Source organism: Budorcas taxicolor, chromosome 5 (assembly GCF_023091745.1).
Source record: "Budorcas taxicolor isolate Tak-1 chromosome 5, Takin1.1, whole genome shotgun sequence".
Classification (NCBI taxonomy): domain Eukaryota; kingdom Metazoa; phylum Chordata; class Mammalia; order Artiodactyla; family Bovidae; genus Budorcas; species Budorcas taxicolor.
In genome coordinates, this window is record NC_068914.1 from 120,636,457 (window position 1) to 120,653,838 (window position 17,382).

General features: G+C 36.7%; 1 protein-coding gene and 1 non-coding gene across 2 annotated transcripts in view; one reads left to right on the forward strand and one right to left on the reverse strand.

Moving 5' to 3' along the window:
* PKP2 (plakophilin 2) overlaps positions 1-17,382 on the forward strand; it is a 90,180-nt gene that overhangs the window by 26,057 nt on the left and 46,741 nt on the right. Inside the window, exon 4 of the mRNA XM_052640432.1 lies at positions 1,264-1,399. Coding sequence (XP_052496392.1) covers positions 1,264-1,399 — 136 coding nt within the window. The remainder of the gene's footprint in view (positions 1-1,263; positions 1,400-17,382) is intronic.
* On the reverse strand, positions 3,006-3,082 carry TRNAS-GGA (transfer RNA serine (anticodon GGA)). The gene has a single exon. It is a non-coding gene; the product is annotated as a tRNA-Ser (tRNA).

The window sequence follows — 17,382 nt, forward strand, 5'->3', positions numbered from 1 at the left end:
CTATGAGTGGGCTTTTCCAATCAGGTGATCACAGTATTAGAGCTTCAGCTTTAGCGTCAGTCCTTCCAATGAATATTCAAGTTTGATTTTCTTTGGAATTGACTCATTTGATCTCCTTGCAGTCCAAGGGACTCTCAAGAGTCTTATTCAGCACCACAGTTCAAAAGCAACAATTCTTTGGCACTCAGCCTTCTTTATGGTCCAACTCTCACATCCATACATGACTGCTGGAAAAACCATAGCTTTGACTGTACGGACCTTTGTAGGCAAAGTAATGCCTCTGCTTTTTAATATGCTGTCTAAGTTTGTCATAGCTTTCCTTCCAAGGAGCAAGCATCTTTAAAATAAATAAATAAAATTTTAAAAATAAAAAAGGAAGTACAAATACACCTTGGTAATAGGCTGCCTAAACTTAGTCACCCTCCAGGCAGAAGTAAAATGGGAAGGAGAATTAATGCCACTTTTGTGAGGCATTTGGGAGTTATTGTTTTATTCATAGCAATTTTATTTATTCTCTATAAATTATCTTCTCAGTATCAAACTATATCCGATTTCATCAATACTGTATGCATTTGCAATTAGTAGAGGACAAAGTATGTTCCTTAGACTGTAGCTGAATGTCATTACAATGGTAACAGAATGTTTATTAAATTGTATTTAAAAGGGACTTTTTATTAATAGTATTCCATTTAATCATTATCTTTCCTGTTGGATTCTGTCATAACTTATTTTAACCATACAAACTCAGTTTTCCTGGCTTATACTGTTTATATACTACTGTATTCATTAAATAGTAGCACTTTTAGAATGCTTCTTTTAAAACTTATTCTCAGGTGTAATAACAGATTTTAAGCATCTGTGAGAAAAATATAATAATTTTTGAGGGAAGGTATTTAACTTTCAGGTATGAGATTACCAAGGTAGGGATAATTTTTAATTTCTGTGACCAAATTTCTTTTAAATTTCATGTCAGATACATTTATATTTCATGTGAGACATATATGTATCTTAAATAGAGAGAAGTTTCTTCTCAATTCAGTAGTGTCCTCAGAAGCTAGTCTGACCAGAAGTGGAGTGTTTCTGCTGCTGGATTCCTATACCTTCTGACCTCAGAAGCTAATTTTTCTTTTGCCTGAACAGGAGCCAAGGCTCAGATGTTCTAGGTGCTTCCTGATATTAGGCAGGTTATCCCCTGGAGGATCAAGTTGACAGGCAGGAGGGAGCAGGTTTGGAATCTTGCTGAATCTGTGATTGTTTGTCTAGGAATGTAGACACGGAGATGACTCTGGAACGAGCAGTGAGTATGCTTGAGGCAGACCACACGCCACCGTCCAAGATTCCTATTGCAGCTACTTTCATACAGCATGAGTGTTTCCAGAAATCTGAAGCACGGAAAAGGGTGAGTATATCATCTCAAGTCTGGTGCAAAACAAGCATACTTTCACATCTATTATGGTGATCCTGCAAACTGAAACCAAATTTAATTTAATATTTGAATTTATTGAATTATTTGTGGGCTTCCCAGGTGAATCAGCTGGTAAAGAATCCGCCTGTAACGTGGGAAACCTGGGTTTGAACCCTGGGTTGGGAAGAGCCCCTGGAGAAGGGACGGCTACCCACTCCAGTATTCTGGCCTGGAGAATTCCATGGACCGTACAGTCTATGGGGTCCCAAAGAATCAGACACAACTGAGTGACTTTAACTTTCATTTTTTTCATGTCAATCATAGCTTATTTTTTAAATTAATTAAATAATTAAAAATAATCTTTTATTGAGACCTTTTAATCTAAAAGGAAGTATACACTGATTACCAAAAAAATTTTCTGCAATCCAGAAAATTAGAGCATAAATGACTACATGTACCTCTCCCTTCTTTGTCTGACCTTTCCCTTTAGAACCATCTCCAGAGATAATTGTTTATAGCAGTCTGTGTATTTTCAGGTTTTTTGGAGAGAAGAGGGGAGAGAGAGAAAATGAGTATACATTTTAGGCTATTGTTTTCTATATTTAAAAAATATATTAAATGTGAGCAATGTGTTCTAAGTTTTTATTTTCCTTAAACAGTTTCTTTAACATTACAACAATGACTCAATGAATAGCTTTATGCATATATCTTTTGGCATTTCTACCAGTGTTGCTATAAGACAGATCCTCTAAGATGGAATCAATAGGTCACTTTGTTTTAAATGATACAGTTGTAGGGGGGAAAAAAATCACAGTTTAAAAAGGTACGCAGTGAATAGAAGTTTTTCTCCTACTCCAAACCCCAGTCTAGGCCTCCATCTCCCTCTTTTTCTCTCAACCTCCCATTCTCTGTCCTCCTCCTCCCCTCCTTCTCTCTTTGTCTCTCACATCAATTTTAAGGTACCTTGCCAGAGATAGTTGATGCATGTAGAAGCAGTTATTGGATGGGTTGATTGAATATCCTTTTTGTTTTAAAATCACAAATGGTAACAGGTTACTTACAATACTCAGTACTTTGTTTTAATTTAACACTGTATCTTGGAAATCTTCAGTATATATTAACCCTACCTTCATTCTTTAAAACTGCTACCTACATAGATTTTTTTTTAATTTATTTCTTTTTAATTGGAGGATAATTACTTTACAATATTGTGTTGGTTTCTGCTATACATCAATGTGAATAAGCCGTAAGTGTACCTATGTCCTCTCCCTCTTAAACATGCTTCCCACCCCATCCCACCCTTCTAGGTTGTCACAGAGCACTGGATTTGAGCTCCTTGTGTATTTTACATATGATAGTGTGTATGTTTCAGCGTTAACTCTCAATTCATCCCACCCTCACCCTCCTCTACTGTGTCATCAAGTCTGTTTTTTATGTCTGTGTCTCCTTTGAAGTGAAGTGAAGTGAAGTGAAGTGAAGTCGCTCAGTCGTGTCTGACTCTTTGCAACCCCATGGACTGTAGCCTACCAGGCTCCTCCCTCCATGGGATTCTCCAGACAAGAGTACTGGAGTGGGGTGCCATTTCCTTCTCCAGGGGATCTTCCCAACCCAGGGATCGAACCTGGGCCTCCTACATTCCAGGCAGACGCTTTAACCTCTGAGCCATGCAGGTCAGGAAGCTGCCCTGCAAATAGGTTCATCAGTCCCATCTTTCTAGATTCCATATATATGTGTTTGTGTGTGTGTGTGTGTGTGTGTGTGTGTGTGTGTGTGTGTGTTAATTAAAACCGCTACATAGATTTCTCTTGTATAAATGCACTAATTTTGTTTGTTCTGTTTTTTAACAGTTTTATTAAGGTTAAAAATGACAAAATTTTTGATACATGTTTTGATACAGTGAAACCATCATTACAATCAATACAGTGAGCAAATTCATTACCTCCAAAGTTTCCTTGTGCCCCTTGGTAATCAGTACATCCTACCCCTCCACGACCCACTTCCCATCCCCAGGCAGTCAATGATCTGCTTTCTGTTACTATAGATTAGTTTAATTTTCTAGAATTGTATATAAATGGTATCATAGAGTAAATACGCATTTTTTTTTGTCTGAATTTTTTTACTCAGCTTAAATCTTTTACGGTTGTGTGTATCAAAAGGCGTGGGTATGTGTGTATGTGTGTGTGGCTGAGTAGTATTTTGTTTTGTGGTTACCATAATGTGTTTATCCACTTACCTGTCGATGGGCATTTGAGTTTTGGCTATTACAAATAAAGTTGCTATGAACATATGTTTACAAACAAATGTTTTAATTTCTCTGAGGTAAATACCTTGGAGTAGAATACCTGGATGATATTGTAGTTGTTTGACTTTTTAAGGATTTGCCAAACTGTTTTACAAAGTAACTATACCAGTTTACATTCCCATTAGTGATGTATGAGAGTTCTGGTTCCTCTATGTCCTAACACTTGATATGGTCAGTCTTAATTAGAGGCAAAATGTAGTAGTTTTTCATTGTGGTTTTAATTTGCGTTTTCCTAATGACTAATGTTGAGCATCTTTTCATTTGCTTGTTATCTATATATTGATACCTTCTTTGGTGAAATGTGTTCTCAGATCTTTTGCCTGTTTTTTTTATTTAGGTCTTCTGTTTTCTTATTATTGAATTTTGATATTTCTTTATAGATTCTGGATATAAGTCTTTTTTCATATGTATGATTTGGAAATATTTTCACTCAGTTGTGTTTTGTTTTTTCATTCTTTCAACAGTTTTAAATTTTGATGGAGTATAATTTATCAGTTTTTTCCTTGTGGATCACACTTCTCATGGTATATCCAAGAAATCTTTCTGTTGTTAAAGGTCACAAAAATAGTCTCCTATATTTTCTTCCAGAAGTTTTTTTAAGTATAAGACTTTATTGTTGAATAGTCCATTTGTGATTAATCTTTGTATGTATTGAAAAATGTTTACCAAAGTTCCTTTTGTTAAAACATGTATATCAATATATGCAATTGTTTAGGCAGGATTTGTCAAAAAGATTATCCTTTTGGTACTGAGTTATTTTTGTACTTCTCTTGAAAAGGAATTAATCATATACATGAGTTTAATTCTGGACTATGCATTCTATCCCATTGACCCCTATCTTTATACAAAAACCATACTGTCTCGATTACTACAGTTCTATATTAAGTCTTGAAATTAGGTACTGTTAGTTCTCTGACTTTGTTCTTTTTCAAATTATTTTGGCTGTTCTAGGTTTTTTTGCAGTTCCATTTGAATTTTAGAAATAAACTTGTCAATTTCCATATTTTAAAACCAACTGTTGGGATTTTGTTTTGAGGTTGAATTGAATCTATAGATCAATCTGTGGAGAACTGACATCTAAACAAGTCTTCTGACCTCTGATCATAGCATATTTTGCCACTTATGTTGGTCTTTAGTTTCTCTCAGTAGTGTTTTTTGGTTTTTACTCTAGAGATCTTTCATGTCTTTTGTCAGATCTGCCCTTAAAGTCCCATATTTCTAGATGCTTTTATAAATGGTCATGGTTTTTTCATTTTAATTTTTGATAGTTTCATGATAGTAGATAGAAATTCAGTTCATCTGTTGATTTTGTATGTGTGTTATTACTAAATTTACTTATTAGCTCTTATAACATATTTGTAGATTCATCATATTTCTACATAGAAGATCATACCAGCTACAAATAAAGACAGTTTTTTTTCCTTTCCAGTCTTCTTTGATTTTGTGCTGGCTAGCACCTCCAGTACAGTGTTAAAGAGAAGAGTGGATATGTTGCCCTGTTCCTGATCATAAGGGAAAGCATTCAGTTGTGCTTTCATTCTTAAGCATGATTTTTACCTGTAAGGTTTTTTAGTTGTTTTTTTTTTTTGAGGAATTTAATATGGGGGATTTTTGTTGCTTTTCTTTTCTTTTTTTGGAAGAAAGGGAAAGGCTTGTACTTTAATATTCTTAATAACAGTTTTTCCTGCTTTTTGTTTTGTCTCTTGTGTTTTTTTAATTGAGATATAACTGGCATATAACATATTAGTTTTAGACATACAATATAATGATACAGTATATGAATGTATTGTACAGTGGTCAGCCCAATAAATCTGGTTACCATTCATCACCACACATAGTTATGAGATTATTTTTGTCATGAGAAGTTTTAAAATCTACTGTCTGGCAACTTTCAAGTATGCAGTACCATATTATTAACTATAGTCATCAGGCTGTACATTACATCCCCAGAACTATTTATGTTACAGCTGTAAATTTGTACCTTTTGACCCCCTTCACCCAGTGTACCCTCCCTCAAACTCCCTCCCCAACCTCTGGCAACTGGCAACCTGTTCTCTGTATCTGTGATTTTGTCTTTGTTTTGTTCTGTTTGTTTCTTAGATTCCAGATGTGAGTGAGATCATAGGGTGTTTGTCTGTCTCTGACTTATTTCACTTAACATACTGCCTTTAAGGTCCATCCATGTTGTTGCAGTGACAATAATTACTTCCTTTTTATAGCTGAATAATATTCTGTATATATATGGAATATATATGTGTATACACATATACACCACAACTCCTGTATCTACTCATTCATCAGTGGATACTTAGGTTGTTTCCATGTCTCTATAAATAATGTTGTAGTGAACATGGGGATTCATATATCTTTTTGAGTTAGTGTTTTTGTTGCCTTAGGATAAATACCTTTAATTAAAATTGCTGCATCATATGGTAGTTCTCAGTTCAGTTCAATTCAGTCGCTCAGTTGTGTCCAGCTCTTTGAGACCCCATGAGCTGCAGCACGCCAGGCCTCCCTGTCTATCGCCAACTTCTGGAGTTCACTCAAACTCACATCCATCGAGTCGGTGATGCCATCCAGGCATCTCATCCTCTGTCGTCCCCTTCTCCTCCTGCCCCCAATCCCTCCCAGCATCAGAGTCTTTTCCTTCGCATGAGGTGGCCAAAGCACTGGAGTCAACACTTCGCATGAGGTGGCCAAAGCACTGGAGTTTCAGCTTTAGCATCATTCCTTCCAAAGAACACCAAGGACTGATCTCCTTTAGAATGGACTGGTTGGATCTCCTTGCAGTCCAAGGGACTCTCAAGAGTCTTCTCCAACACCACAGTTCAAAAGCATCAATTCTTCGGTGCTCAGCTATCTTCACAGTCCAACTCTCACATCCATACATGACTACTGGAAAAAACATAGCCTTGACTAGATGGACCTTTGTTGGCAAAGTAATGTCTCTGCTTTTGAATATACCATCTAGGTTGGTCATAACTTTACTTCCAAGGAGTAAGCGTCTTTTAATTTCATGGCTGCAATCATCATCTGCTGTGATTTTGGAACCCCCCCAAAATAGTCTGACACTGTTTCCACTGTTTCCCCATCTATCTGCCATGAAGTGATGGGACCAGATGCCATGATCTTCGTTTTCTGAATGTTGAGCTTTAAGCCAACTTTTTCACTCTCCACTTTCACTTTCATCAAGAGGCTTTTGAGTTCCTCTTCACTTTCTGCCATAGGGTGGTGTCATCTGCATATCTGAAGTTATTGATATTTCTCCTGGCAGTCTTGATTCCAGCTTGTGCTTCTTCCAGCCCAGCGTTTCTCATGATGTACTCTGCATATAAGTTAAATCAGCAGGGTGACAATATACAGCCTTGACGTACTCTTTTTCCTATTTGGATCAGGCTGTTGTTCCATGTCCAGTTCTAAGTGTTGCTTCCTAACCTGCATATAGGTTTCTCAAGAGGCAGGTCAGGTGGTCTGATATTCCCATCTCTTTCAGAATTTTCCACAGTTTATTGTGATCCACACAGTCAAAGGCTTTGGCATAGTCAATAAAGCAGAAATAGATGTTTTTCTGGAACTCTCTTGCTTTTTCCATGATCCAGTGGATGTTGGCAATTTGATCTCTGGTTCCTCTGCCTTTTCGAAAACCAGCTTGAACATCTGGAAGTTCACGGTTCATGTATTGCTGAAGCCTGGCTTGGAGAATTTTGACCATTACTTTACTAGCATGTGAGATGAGTGCAATTGTGTGGTAGTTTGAGCATTCTTTGGCATTGCCTGTCTTTGGGATTGGAATGAAAACTGACCTTTTCCAGTCCTGTGCCCTCTGCTGAGTTTTCTAAATTTGTTGTTCTACTTTTCATTTTTTGAGGAACCTCCATACCGTTTTCCAAAGTATGCCAATTTACATTCCCACCAGTAGTGTATAGGGTTTCCTTTTCTCCACGCCCTTGCCAGTGCTGTTATTTCTTGTCTTTTAGTAGTAGCCATTCTAACAGGTGGAAGGTAATCATCTCATTTTGGTTTTGATTTGCATTTCCTTGAGGATGAGTGATGTTGAACATCATTTCATGTATTTTTTGGCCATCTGTCTGTTTTCTTTGGAAAAATGTCTATTATTGCCCTCTTCTCATTTTTTAATCAGGTTGTTTGGATGTTGACTTGTATGAATTATTTATATATTTTGTATATTAACCTCTTATCAGATGATTTGCAGTTATTTTCTGCCATTTATAGGATGCCTTTTTCATTTCTTTTAGATATTTTTTGGATGTGGGCCATTTATAAAGTTCTTAGTGAATTTGATTTAGTGCTTCTGTTTTATGGTTTAGTATTTTGACCACAAGGAATGTAGAATCTTAGCTCCCCAACCAGTGATCAAACCCATACCCTTTGCACTGGAACATGTAATCTTAACCACTGGACCACTATTTCTGCTTTCATTGCTTTTTTCTTCATGTGTCAAATCCAGAAAATCATCACCATTACCAAGGTCAAGGAGCTTATAGCCTGTATTTTCAGGAGATTATAGTTTCAGGTCTTAACATTGAAGTCTTTAATCCATTTTCATTTGATTTGGGGGTATGGTATAAGATAGTTACATTAAACATGTTTGGAGCTAAGTTGTCCACCAGGAAGGGATAAGGAACAAACTTGTCAAGGGCTGCACTTGCTGCATATCTGTTTTCAACTCCTGCAGAGGACGAATTTTCCCAGGAGGTGCTAGCACATCTAGTGCATCTTAATTTGATCAGAGTAACCTGAGACATGGAGAACAGCTAATTGTACCTATTCTACAAGAAAGCTTTTGCAACTTGCTATATTTGACTGGAGAATGGACATGTTGGGTTTTTAAAGTCATTCCTTTGGGTGCTCTTAGCATCATAAGGTGGTTGGAAGGGATTTTTCCAGTCCTTTACAACATGACCAGCAGTCACCCTTGAGGGGGAAAGAAATGGAAACACAAAATTAGATACTGTAGGACATGTTCATATACTTTTCAATGTCTATGAATGTTCAATAATTTGATTCAACAAGTTTTGTGTTTTCTGGTACTGAAATACATTTCTGAAATCTAGGAATAAATATATTGAATACTTGCACAAAAACTGTATTTCTTCAGAGGCACCTAAAAATATATTATCAACATAATTTTAGCTAAAATACAACTATTAAGTTCTTAAACTGCCCCCTAGATAGTAGCCTCCCAAGCTCCTCTGTCCATGGGGATTCTCCAGACAATAATGGAGTGGGTAGCCTATCCCTTCTCCAGGGGATCTTCCTGAACTAGGAATCGAACTGGGGTCTCCTATAAGGCAGGTGGGTTCTTTACCAGCTGAGCTACTGGGGAAGCCTGTTTCTATGTTTTCTACTACTATATATATACATATATATACAGGTGGATTCTTGATTCCAGCTTGTGCTTGTGAATTGAGTGCAATTGTGCGGTAGTTTGATCATTCTTTGGCATTGCCTTTCTTTGGGATTGGAATGAAAATTGGCCTTTTCCAGTTGTGCCCACTGCTGAGTTTTCCAAATTTGCTGGCACATTAAGTGCAGCACTTTCACACCATCATCTTTTAGGATTTGAAATAGCTCAACTGGAATTCCATCACCTCCACTAGCTTTGTTCGTAATGATGCTTCCTAAGGCCCACTTGACTTTGCATTCCAGGATATCTGACTCTGATCTTGAAGATCTTTTTTATATAGTTCTTCTGTGTATTCTTGCCACCTCTTCTTAATAGTTTCTGCTTGTTAGGTCCATACTATTTCTGTCCTTTATTCTGCTCATCTTTGCATGACATGTTCCCTTGGTATCTCTAATTTTCTTGAAGAGATCTCTAGTCTTTCCCATTCTATTGTTTTCCTCTATTTCTTGGCATTGATCACTGAGGAAGGCTTTCTCATCTCTCCTTGCTATTCTTTGGAACTCTCCATTCAGATGGGTATATCTTTCCTTTTCTCCTTGGCCTTTTGCTTCTCTTCTTTTCACAGCTATTTGTAAGGCATCTTCAGACAATCATTTTGCCGTTTTGAATTTCTTTTTCTTGGGGATGGTCTTCACAAAGCTCTGTCCGTAGTTCTTCAGGCACTCTATCAGATCTAATCCCTTGAATCTATTTCTCCCTTCCACTGTATAATCGTAAGTGATTTAATTTAGGTCATACTTGAATGTTCTAGTGGTTTTCCCTACATTCTTCAATTTAAGTCTGAATTTCGCAATAAGGAGTTCATGATCTGAGACACAGTCAGCTCCCAGCCTTGTATATATATACATGTGCATATGCATGCATATGTATTGGGCTTCCCAGATGGCTCAGTGGTAAAGAATTCACCTGCAGTGCAGGATACATGGGTTTAATCCCTGGGTTGGGAAGATATCCTGGAAAATGAAATGGCAACCCACTCTAGTATTCTCACCTGGGAAATCTCATGGACAGAAAAACCTGGCAGACTACAGTCCATGGGATTGCAAAAGAGTCAGATGTGACTTAGCGACTAAACAATAAGATAGCGATACAGTCACATTCTTTTGCGAGTGGCTGTGCCGCTTATGCAAAACCTTTTATTATGTATTCTTGGCTCCTTTGTTGTAAATCAATCAATTATAGTGTTTGTATTTACTTCTGGGCTCTCTAATCTGTTCCACTGATCTGTATCTCTGTGTTTATTTCCAATATCATACTCTTTTGATTATTATAGCTTTTTAGTATAGTTTGAAATCAGGGATGCATAATGCCTTCAGCTTTGTCCTTTTTTCTCAAGAAAATGGACCTTTATCCATTAAGGGTGTTTTTTGTGGTTCCATATAAATGTTAGGATTGCTTGTTCTACTTCCATGAAAAGTACCATTGGAATTTTAATGGAGACTTCATTGAATCTGGAGATTGCTTTAGGTAGTATAGACATTTTAATGGTATTAATTCTTCCAATCTGTGATCATGGAATATTTTTCCATTTATTTATGTCTTCAGTTTCTTTCATCAGTGCCTTATAATTTTCAGTGTACAAATCTTTTATCTCTCGGTTAAATTTATTCCTAGGATTTTATTTTTTTTTTTGTACAATTGTAAATGAGATTGTCTTCTTAATTTCTCTTTCTGATAGTTTGTTATTAGTATATAGAAATGCAACTGATTTTTGTGTATTGATTTTGGATCCTACAACTTTTCTGAATTTGTTGATTAGTTCTAATAGTTTTCTGTGATGTCTTTAGGGTTTCCTATCTATAATATCGTGTAATCTGCAAATAGTGACAATTTTACTTCTTCCTTTCTAATTTGATGCCTTTTATTTCTTTGTATTGCCTAATTGCTCTGGCTAAGGCTTTCAATACTATCTTGAATAGAAATGGTGAGAGTGGACATCCTTGTTGTTTCTGATCTTCAAGGAAAAGCTTTCAGTTTTTTACCATTAAGTTTGATGACTTCTCTGATAGCTCAGTTGGTAAAAAATCTGTCTGCAGTGCAGGATACCCCACTTTGATTCCTGTGTCAGGAAGATCCGCTGGAGAAGGGATCGGCAACCCACTCCAGCATTCTTGGGCTTTGCTTGTGGCTCAGCTTGTAAAGAATCCACCTGTAATGCAGGAGATCTGGGTTCAGTCCCTGGGCTGGAAAGATCCTCTGGAGAAGGGAACGACTACCCACTTCAGTATTCTGACCTGGAGAATTCTTTGGACTATATAGTCCATGGGGTCACGAAGAGTCAGACACAACTGAGTGACTTTTGCTTTCACTTTGATGTTACCTATGGATGTAGACTTTTCATAAATCACCATATCAAGTTGAACAACTTCCCTTCTATCCCTAATTTAATAGATTTTATTTTTACTAAAGGGCTTTTCTGGTGGCTCAGATGGTAAGGAATCCTCCTGCAATGTAGAAGACCTGGGTTTGATCCCTGGGTTGGGAAGATCCTCTGGAGTAGGGCATGGCAATCCACTCTAGTATTTTTGCCAGGAGAATCCCCATGGACAGAGGAGCCTGGTGGGCTACAGTCCATGGGGTTGCAAAGAATTGGACATAACTGAGGGAGTAAGCACACACAAATTTTTACTAAGGAATGACTTGAGTTTTATCAAATACTTTATATACATCTATTGAAAGAATTTTAATTTTGCTAATATGGTCTCTTACAATGATTTTTAAACTTATCCCATTCCTATGATAAAACTCACTTGGTCATGATGTACTGTCACTTTTTATAGTTTTTAATTAGATTTATTAAAATTTTGTCAAGAAATTGCACAGCTAATTTATAAATGATATTAATATGTAGTTTTCTTATAGTATCTTTGTCCAGCTTTAGACTGAGGTTCTCCTAGCCGCATAGAATAAATTAGAAAATGACCTCTCCTCTTGAAAGAGTCTGATTGGACTTGGTACTCTTTCTTCCTTAAATGTTCGTTAGAATTCACCAATGAAACTGATTTTACCTTTAAGTCTTATTTGTGAGGTTATTAACTATGTATTTAATTTCTTTAACTGATATGGAGCTATTTGGACAATCCATTTCTTCCTATTGAGCTTTGTTAGTTTATGTTATTCAAAGACCAAAATCTTTGTTCATTTTATCTAAGTTGTTCTCTGCTCTTCATTTCTTTTTATAAATATCATCTGATGTCATTTCCCTTTCCCTGAAGAATTTTTTAAAACATTTACTATAGTACAAGTATTTTGATGATTAACTACTTTAGCTATTGTATATCTGAGAAAGAATTTCATTTTTGCTTTCATTTTGTTTTACTAGCAACAAAACTCCTAATAACAGAATTTGAAACTTGTTACTCTACTGTGCTGTCACTTGCATTGTTTCAAACAAGAAATCTCCTGTCCTCCTAATTGTTCCATTATACGTGATGTGTCTCTCCCTGCCTACTCAAGTTGCTTTCAAGATTTTATCTTTCTCATTGTTGTCGACAGTTTGTACCTTGGTGCAGTTATCCATAGGTTTCTAGTGCTTCAGTATCAGTTCAGTCGCTCTGTTCAGTCCGACTTTTTGTGACCCATGAACCGCAGCTCGCCTGGCCTCCCTGTCCATCACCAACTCCCAGAGTTTACCCAAACTCATGTCCCATCGAGTTGGGGATGCCATCTAACCATCTCATCCTCTGTCATCCCCTTCTCCTCCTGCCCTCAATCATTCCCAACATCACAGTCTTTTCAAATGAGTCAGCTCTTCACATGAGGTGGCCAAAATATTGGAGTTTCAGCTTCAACATCAGTCCTTCCAGTGAACACCCAGGACTGATCTCCTTTAGGATGGACTGGTTGGATCTCCTTGCAGTCCAAGGGACTCTCGAGAGTCTTCTCCAACACCACAGTTCAAAAGCATCAATTCTTCTGCACTCAGCTTTCTTCACAGTCCAACTCTCACATCCATACATGATTACTGGAAAAACCATAGCCTTGACTAGATGGACCTTTGTTGGCAAAGTAATGTCTCTCCGTTTTCATATGCTGTCTAGGTTGGTCATAGAAAGAAAGAAAGTGAAGTCGCTCAATTGTGTCTGACTCTTTGCAACCCCATGGATAGTAGCCTGTACCAAGCTCCTCCATCCATGGGATTTTCAAGGCAAGAGTACTGGATTGGGTTGCCATTTCCTTCTCCAGGGAATCTTCCCAACCCAGAGATTGAACCCAGACCTCTCACATTGTAGACAGACGCTTTACCATCTGAGCCACCAGGGAAGTCCTGGTAGAAGGTTGGTTATAACTTTCCTTCCAAGGAGTAAGCGTCTTTTTGCTTCATGGCTGCAGTCACCATCTGCAGTGATTTTGGAGCCCCCAAAATAAAGTCTGCCACTGTCTCCACTGTTTTCCCATCTATTTGCTATGAAGTGATGGGACCAGATGCCATGATCTTCGTTTTCTGAATGTTGAGCTTTAAGCCAGCTTTTTCACTCTCCTCTTTCACTTTCATCAAGAGGCTCTTTAGTTCATCACTTTCTGCCATAAGGGTGGTGTCATCTGCATATCTGAGGTTATTGATATTTCCCCGGCAATCTTGATTCCAGCTTGTGCTTCTTCCGGCCCAGCATTTCTCATGATGTACTCTGCATAGAAGTTAAATCAGCAGAGTGACAATATACAGCCTTGACGTACTCCTTTTCCTATTTGGAACCAGTCTATTGTTCCATGTCCAGTTCTAACTGTTGCTTCCTGACCTGCATACAAGTTTCTCAAGAGGCAGGTCAGGTGGTCTGGTATTCCCATCTCTTTCAGAATTTTCCACATTTTATTGTGATCCACACAGTCAAAGGCTTTGGCATAGTCAATAAAGCAGAAATAGATGTTTTTCTGGAACTCTCTTGCTTTTTCAATGGTCCAGCAAATGTTGGCAATTTGATCTCTGGTTCCCCTGCCTTTTCGAAAACCAGCTTGAACATCTGGAAGTTCACGTTCACGTATTGCTGAAGCCTGGCTTGGAGAATTTTGAGCATTACTTTACTAGCATGTAAGATGAGTCAACAAAAGAGTCTAAAATGCAGTATTTGGATGCAATCTCAAAAATGACAGAATGATCTCTGTTCGTTTCCAAGGCAAACCATTCAATATCACAGCAACCCAAGTCTATGCCCCTACCAGTAATGCTGAAGAAGCTGAAGTTGAACAGTTCTATGAAGACCTACAATACCTTTTAGAACTAACACCCAAAATAGATATCCTTTTCATTATAAGGGACTGGAATGCAAAATTAGGAAGTCAAGAAATGCCTGGATTAACAGGCAAATTTGGCCTTAGAGTACAGAATGAAGCAGGTCAAAGGCTAATAGAGTTTTGCCAAGAGAACACACTGGTCATAGCAAACACCCTCTTCCAACAACACAAGAGAGGACTCTACACATGGACATCACCAGATGGCTAGCACCAAAATCACATTGATTATATTCTTTGCAGCCAAAGAAGGAGAAGCTCTATACAGTCAGCAAAAACAAGACTGGGAGGTGACTATGGTTCAGATCATGAACTCCTTATTGCCAAATTCAGACTTAATTTGAAGAAAGTAGGGAAAACCACTGACCATTCTTGTGGTTTAGAGTTCATTAAACTTCTCAAAATTGTGGATTTTTACTTTTCATCAAATTTTGAAATTTTACTTAGGAAATTTTCTGTCCTGCCTTTGAGAACTGCCATTACATATATTACATATATATTAGGCTGTTTGAAGTTGTACCGCAGTTTGTGCGTACTCTGTTTCTTTTTTAGTTGTTTTTCCTGTATGTTTCTTTTTGGGTAAATTCAGTTTCTATGCTTTAAATTTACCGATCTTTTCTTCTGCATTGTTGAATATGCCATTATTTCATTCAGTGTACTTTTTATTTTATAAATTATAATTTTCATATCTAGAAGTTAAATTTTAGTCTTATTTTTATATCTTCTGTGTCCATACTTAACATGTTTCTCGACATATGCAAGACTGTTAAAATAGCTCTTTGACTAGCCTTGTCTATCTGGCTGGCTGGTGAGAATAGGCACCGTTCACAGGCCTGAGGAGCAGTAACTATTTAGGCAGTTACTTCCCTGGCCTCAGGCAATTTCCTCACAAAGATAAAACTGGTAAATACTCTACTGAACACTAAATGGGGACTCTGCAGATCTCAGGAGTTCTCCTTCTATGCAGTACTTTTCTTGCTAGTACTCGTCCTGCCTTGTTCTTGTATTCTTCACTCTTCTCAGCTCTGCTTGTTGAATTCCACTTGAGATTTCCCTTTCAACACCACAGCCTGGGGTCTCTCTCAAGACTGTGACCTGAGGCAGCAGTAGTGCTCTCCTTACCTGTTTGCCATCTCTTAGGGATCACTGTCCATCATTGGCTCATGTCCAGCTACTGAAACAATTATATATTTTGTCTGGTTTTTTAAACCATTTAAGTGGTAGGTAAATCCAGTCCTCATTACTAGTGAGTCATTTTTAATTTTGATAAATAACTTGCTATAAATCTTCCCCTAAATTATACAAATGTACCCTCCCACCAACATGGTGTCAAAGTGCCTATTTACATGCACCATTATCATAAGATATGATTCTCCTTCATTCATTTTTGCTAATCTGATAAGCAGAAAGAAAGGTATTTCTTTATATTATAAATTTTCCTCTTTTTGGAATCAAGACAATCACTGATCAGGTTATCAGAATTACAGAGAAAATCTTTTAAAATATTATAAACACACAGAGTTTGTCATTGTTTTTCATATATAAACTATGCCCATTATGTTTCATTTGCCATTTTTAGATTTTTTGGAGTAAAATGAGAACCTAATGGCCCTAATTCATTGGAGTTCATATCCTTCTAGATTCTTATATTTTTACCTAGCCTTTTAGGTTAATTTCTTCCAGTTACAACCAATTACAGATCTTTTCAAAGCTCTTCACCTTTATCTAGTCTTTCTAAAGCATTCAAATAGCTTTCAGAGAGACAGAGCTTTTTCAGAATAGATAAATACATAGAATAGGTAAATAAATTACATAATTACAGTAACAAGTACAGTTGGCATAAATGCATTGGGTAACAAACCTAATTTGCTCTTGGTAAACAGAATAAATAAGAGTCCAAAGGCCAACATATACTAACCTGCCAGCTTCAACAGTACTCAAAATCTGGATTTCACAGCGGAGAAAGAGCATGTGATTAATCCTACAGATTGGGTAGTAAGTCAGAGCTTCCACTGTTTTTTTTTTCCCCCACTTGCATGTCATTAATTATTCATGAAGATGAGCACCTTTTTATATTTTTTGATTTCATATTTATTCAGTCAGTTGTCATTGTTTAACTCGTGTTATTTTTCTAAGACGTTTGCCTGTTTCTTAATGAGTTGTAAGTGTTCTTTATTATGCACATTAGCCCATCCCTACATATGTGACAATGTTGTTTCCTGACTTTTCTTATAATATCTTTCATTATGCATAATTTTAAATTCTTACGAAGTAAATTTGTCGGTCTTTTTCTTCATGATATCTATTATGTATTGTGTCAAAAGATCTATTCCATATACTTTTACTTTTAAAAGTTATATAAGTCTTGGTTATTTCTCACTGACCCTTTGTCTATGTTTATTCCATGGAAAAAATAAGGATTTTTTTTTAATAGTATATTTAGTAATAAACCTTCTTTATACACAAATCTTTTTTATTCCCAATTTTTAAAACTGAGCACTTTTATACATGCTTTCATTTTATAATGTGGAACTACATGAAATATTCTCTTGTTACCCAAGTTGGGCTAGATTTCCACTCTCTTAAATAACTAATTTGACTATCAATATCATTCTGCTTACATGTAAGATTAAACCTGTGCTTTACTTCTTAGCTCTTATTCAGTGCAATAAAGCTAAAACAAAGACAGGTTTTGAGAATAGTGAAACATGAAAACTATATGAAACCTAAACACATACATGCTTGATAGGAAATCTAAGAATTGTGACAATATAACCCAAGGGCATTCACAAAACCCCATTAATATTAAGAATGATAATATATATTTTTTAATGTATTTACTAAAAACAACAACAATTTGGATATAAAGGTCAATATTTTAAATAAAAAAAAGTTTTAAGACCACTGACAACTTTTCAGTTATTATTTTATATAAGATTCAGCATTTAACATCATCAATTCCTCATTCCTTTTTGAAACTTTCTTCTTTTGGCGCAGAGTCTCCTGGCTCCTTTTCCA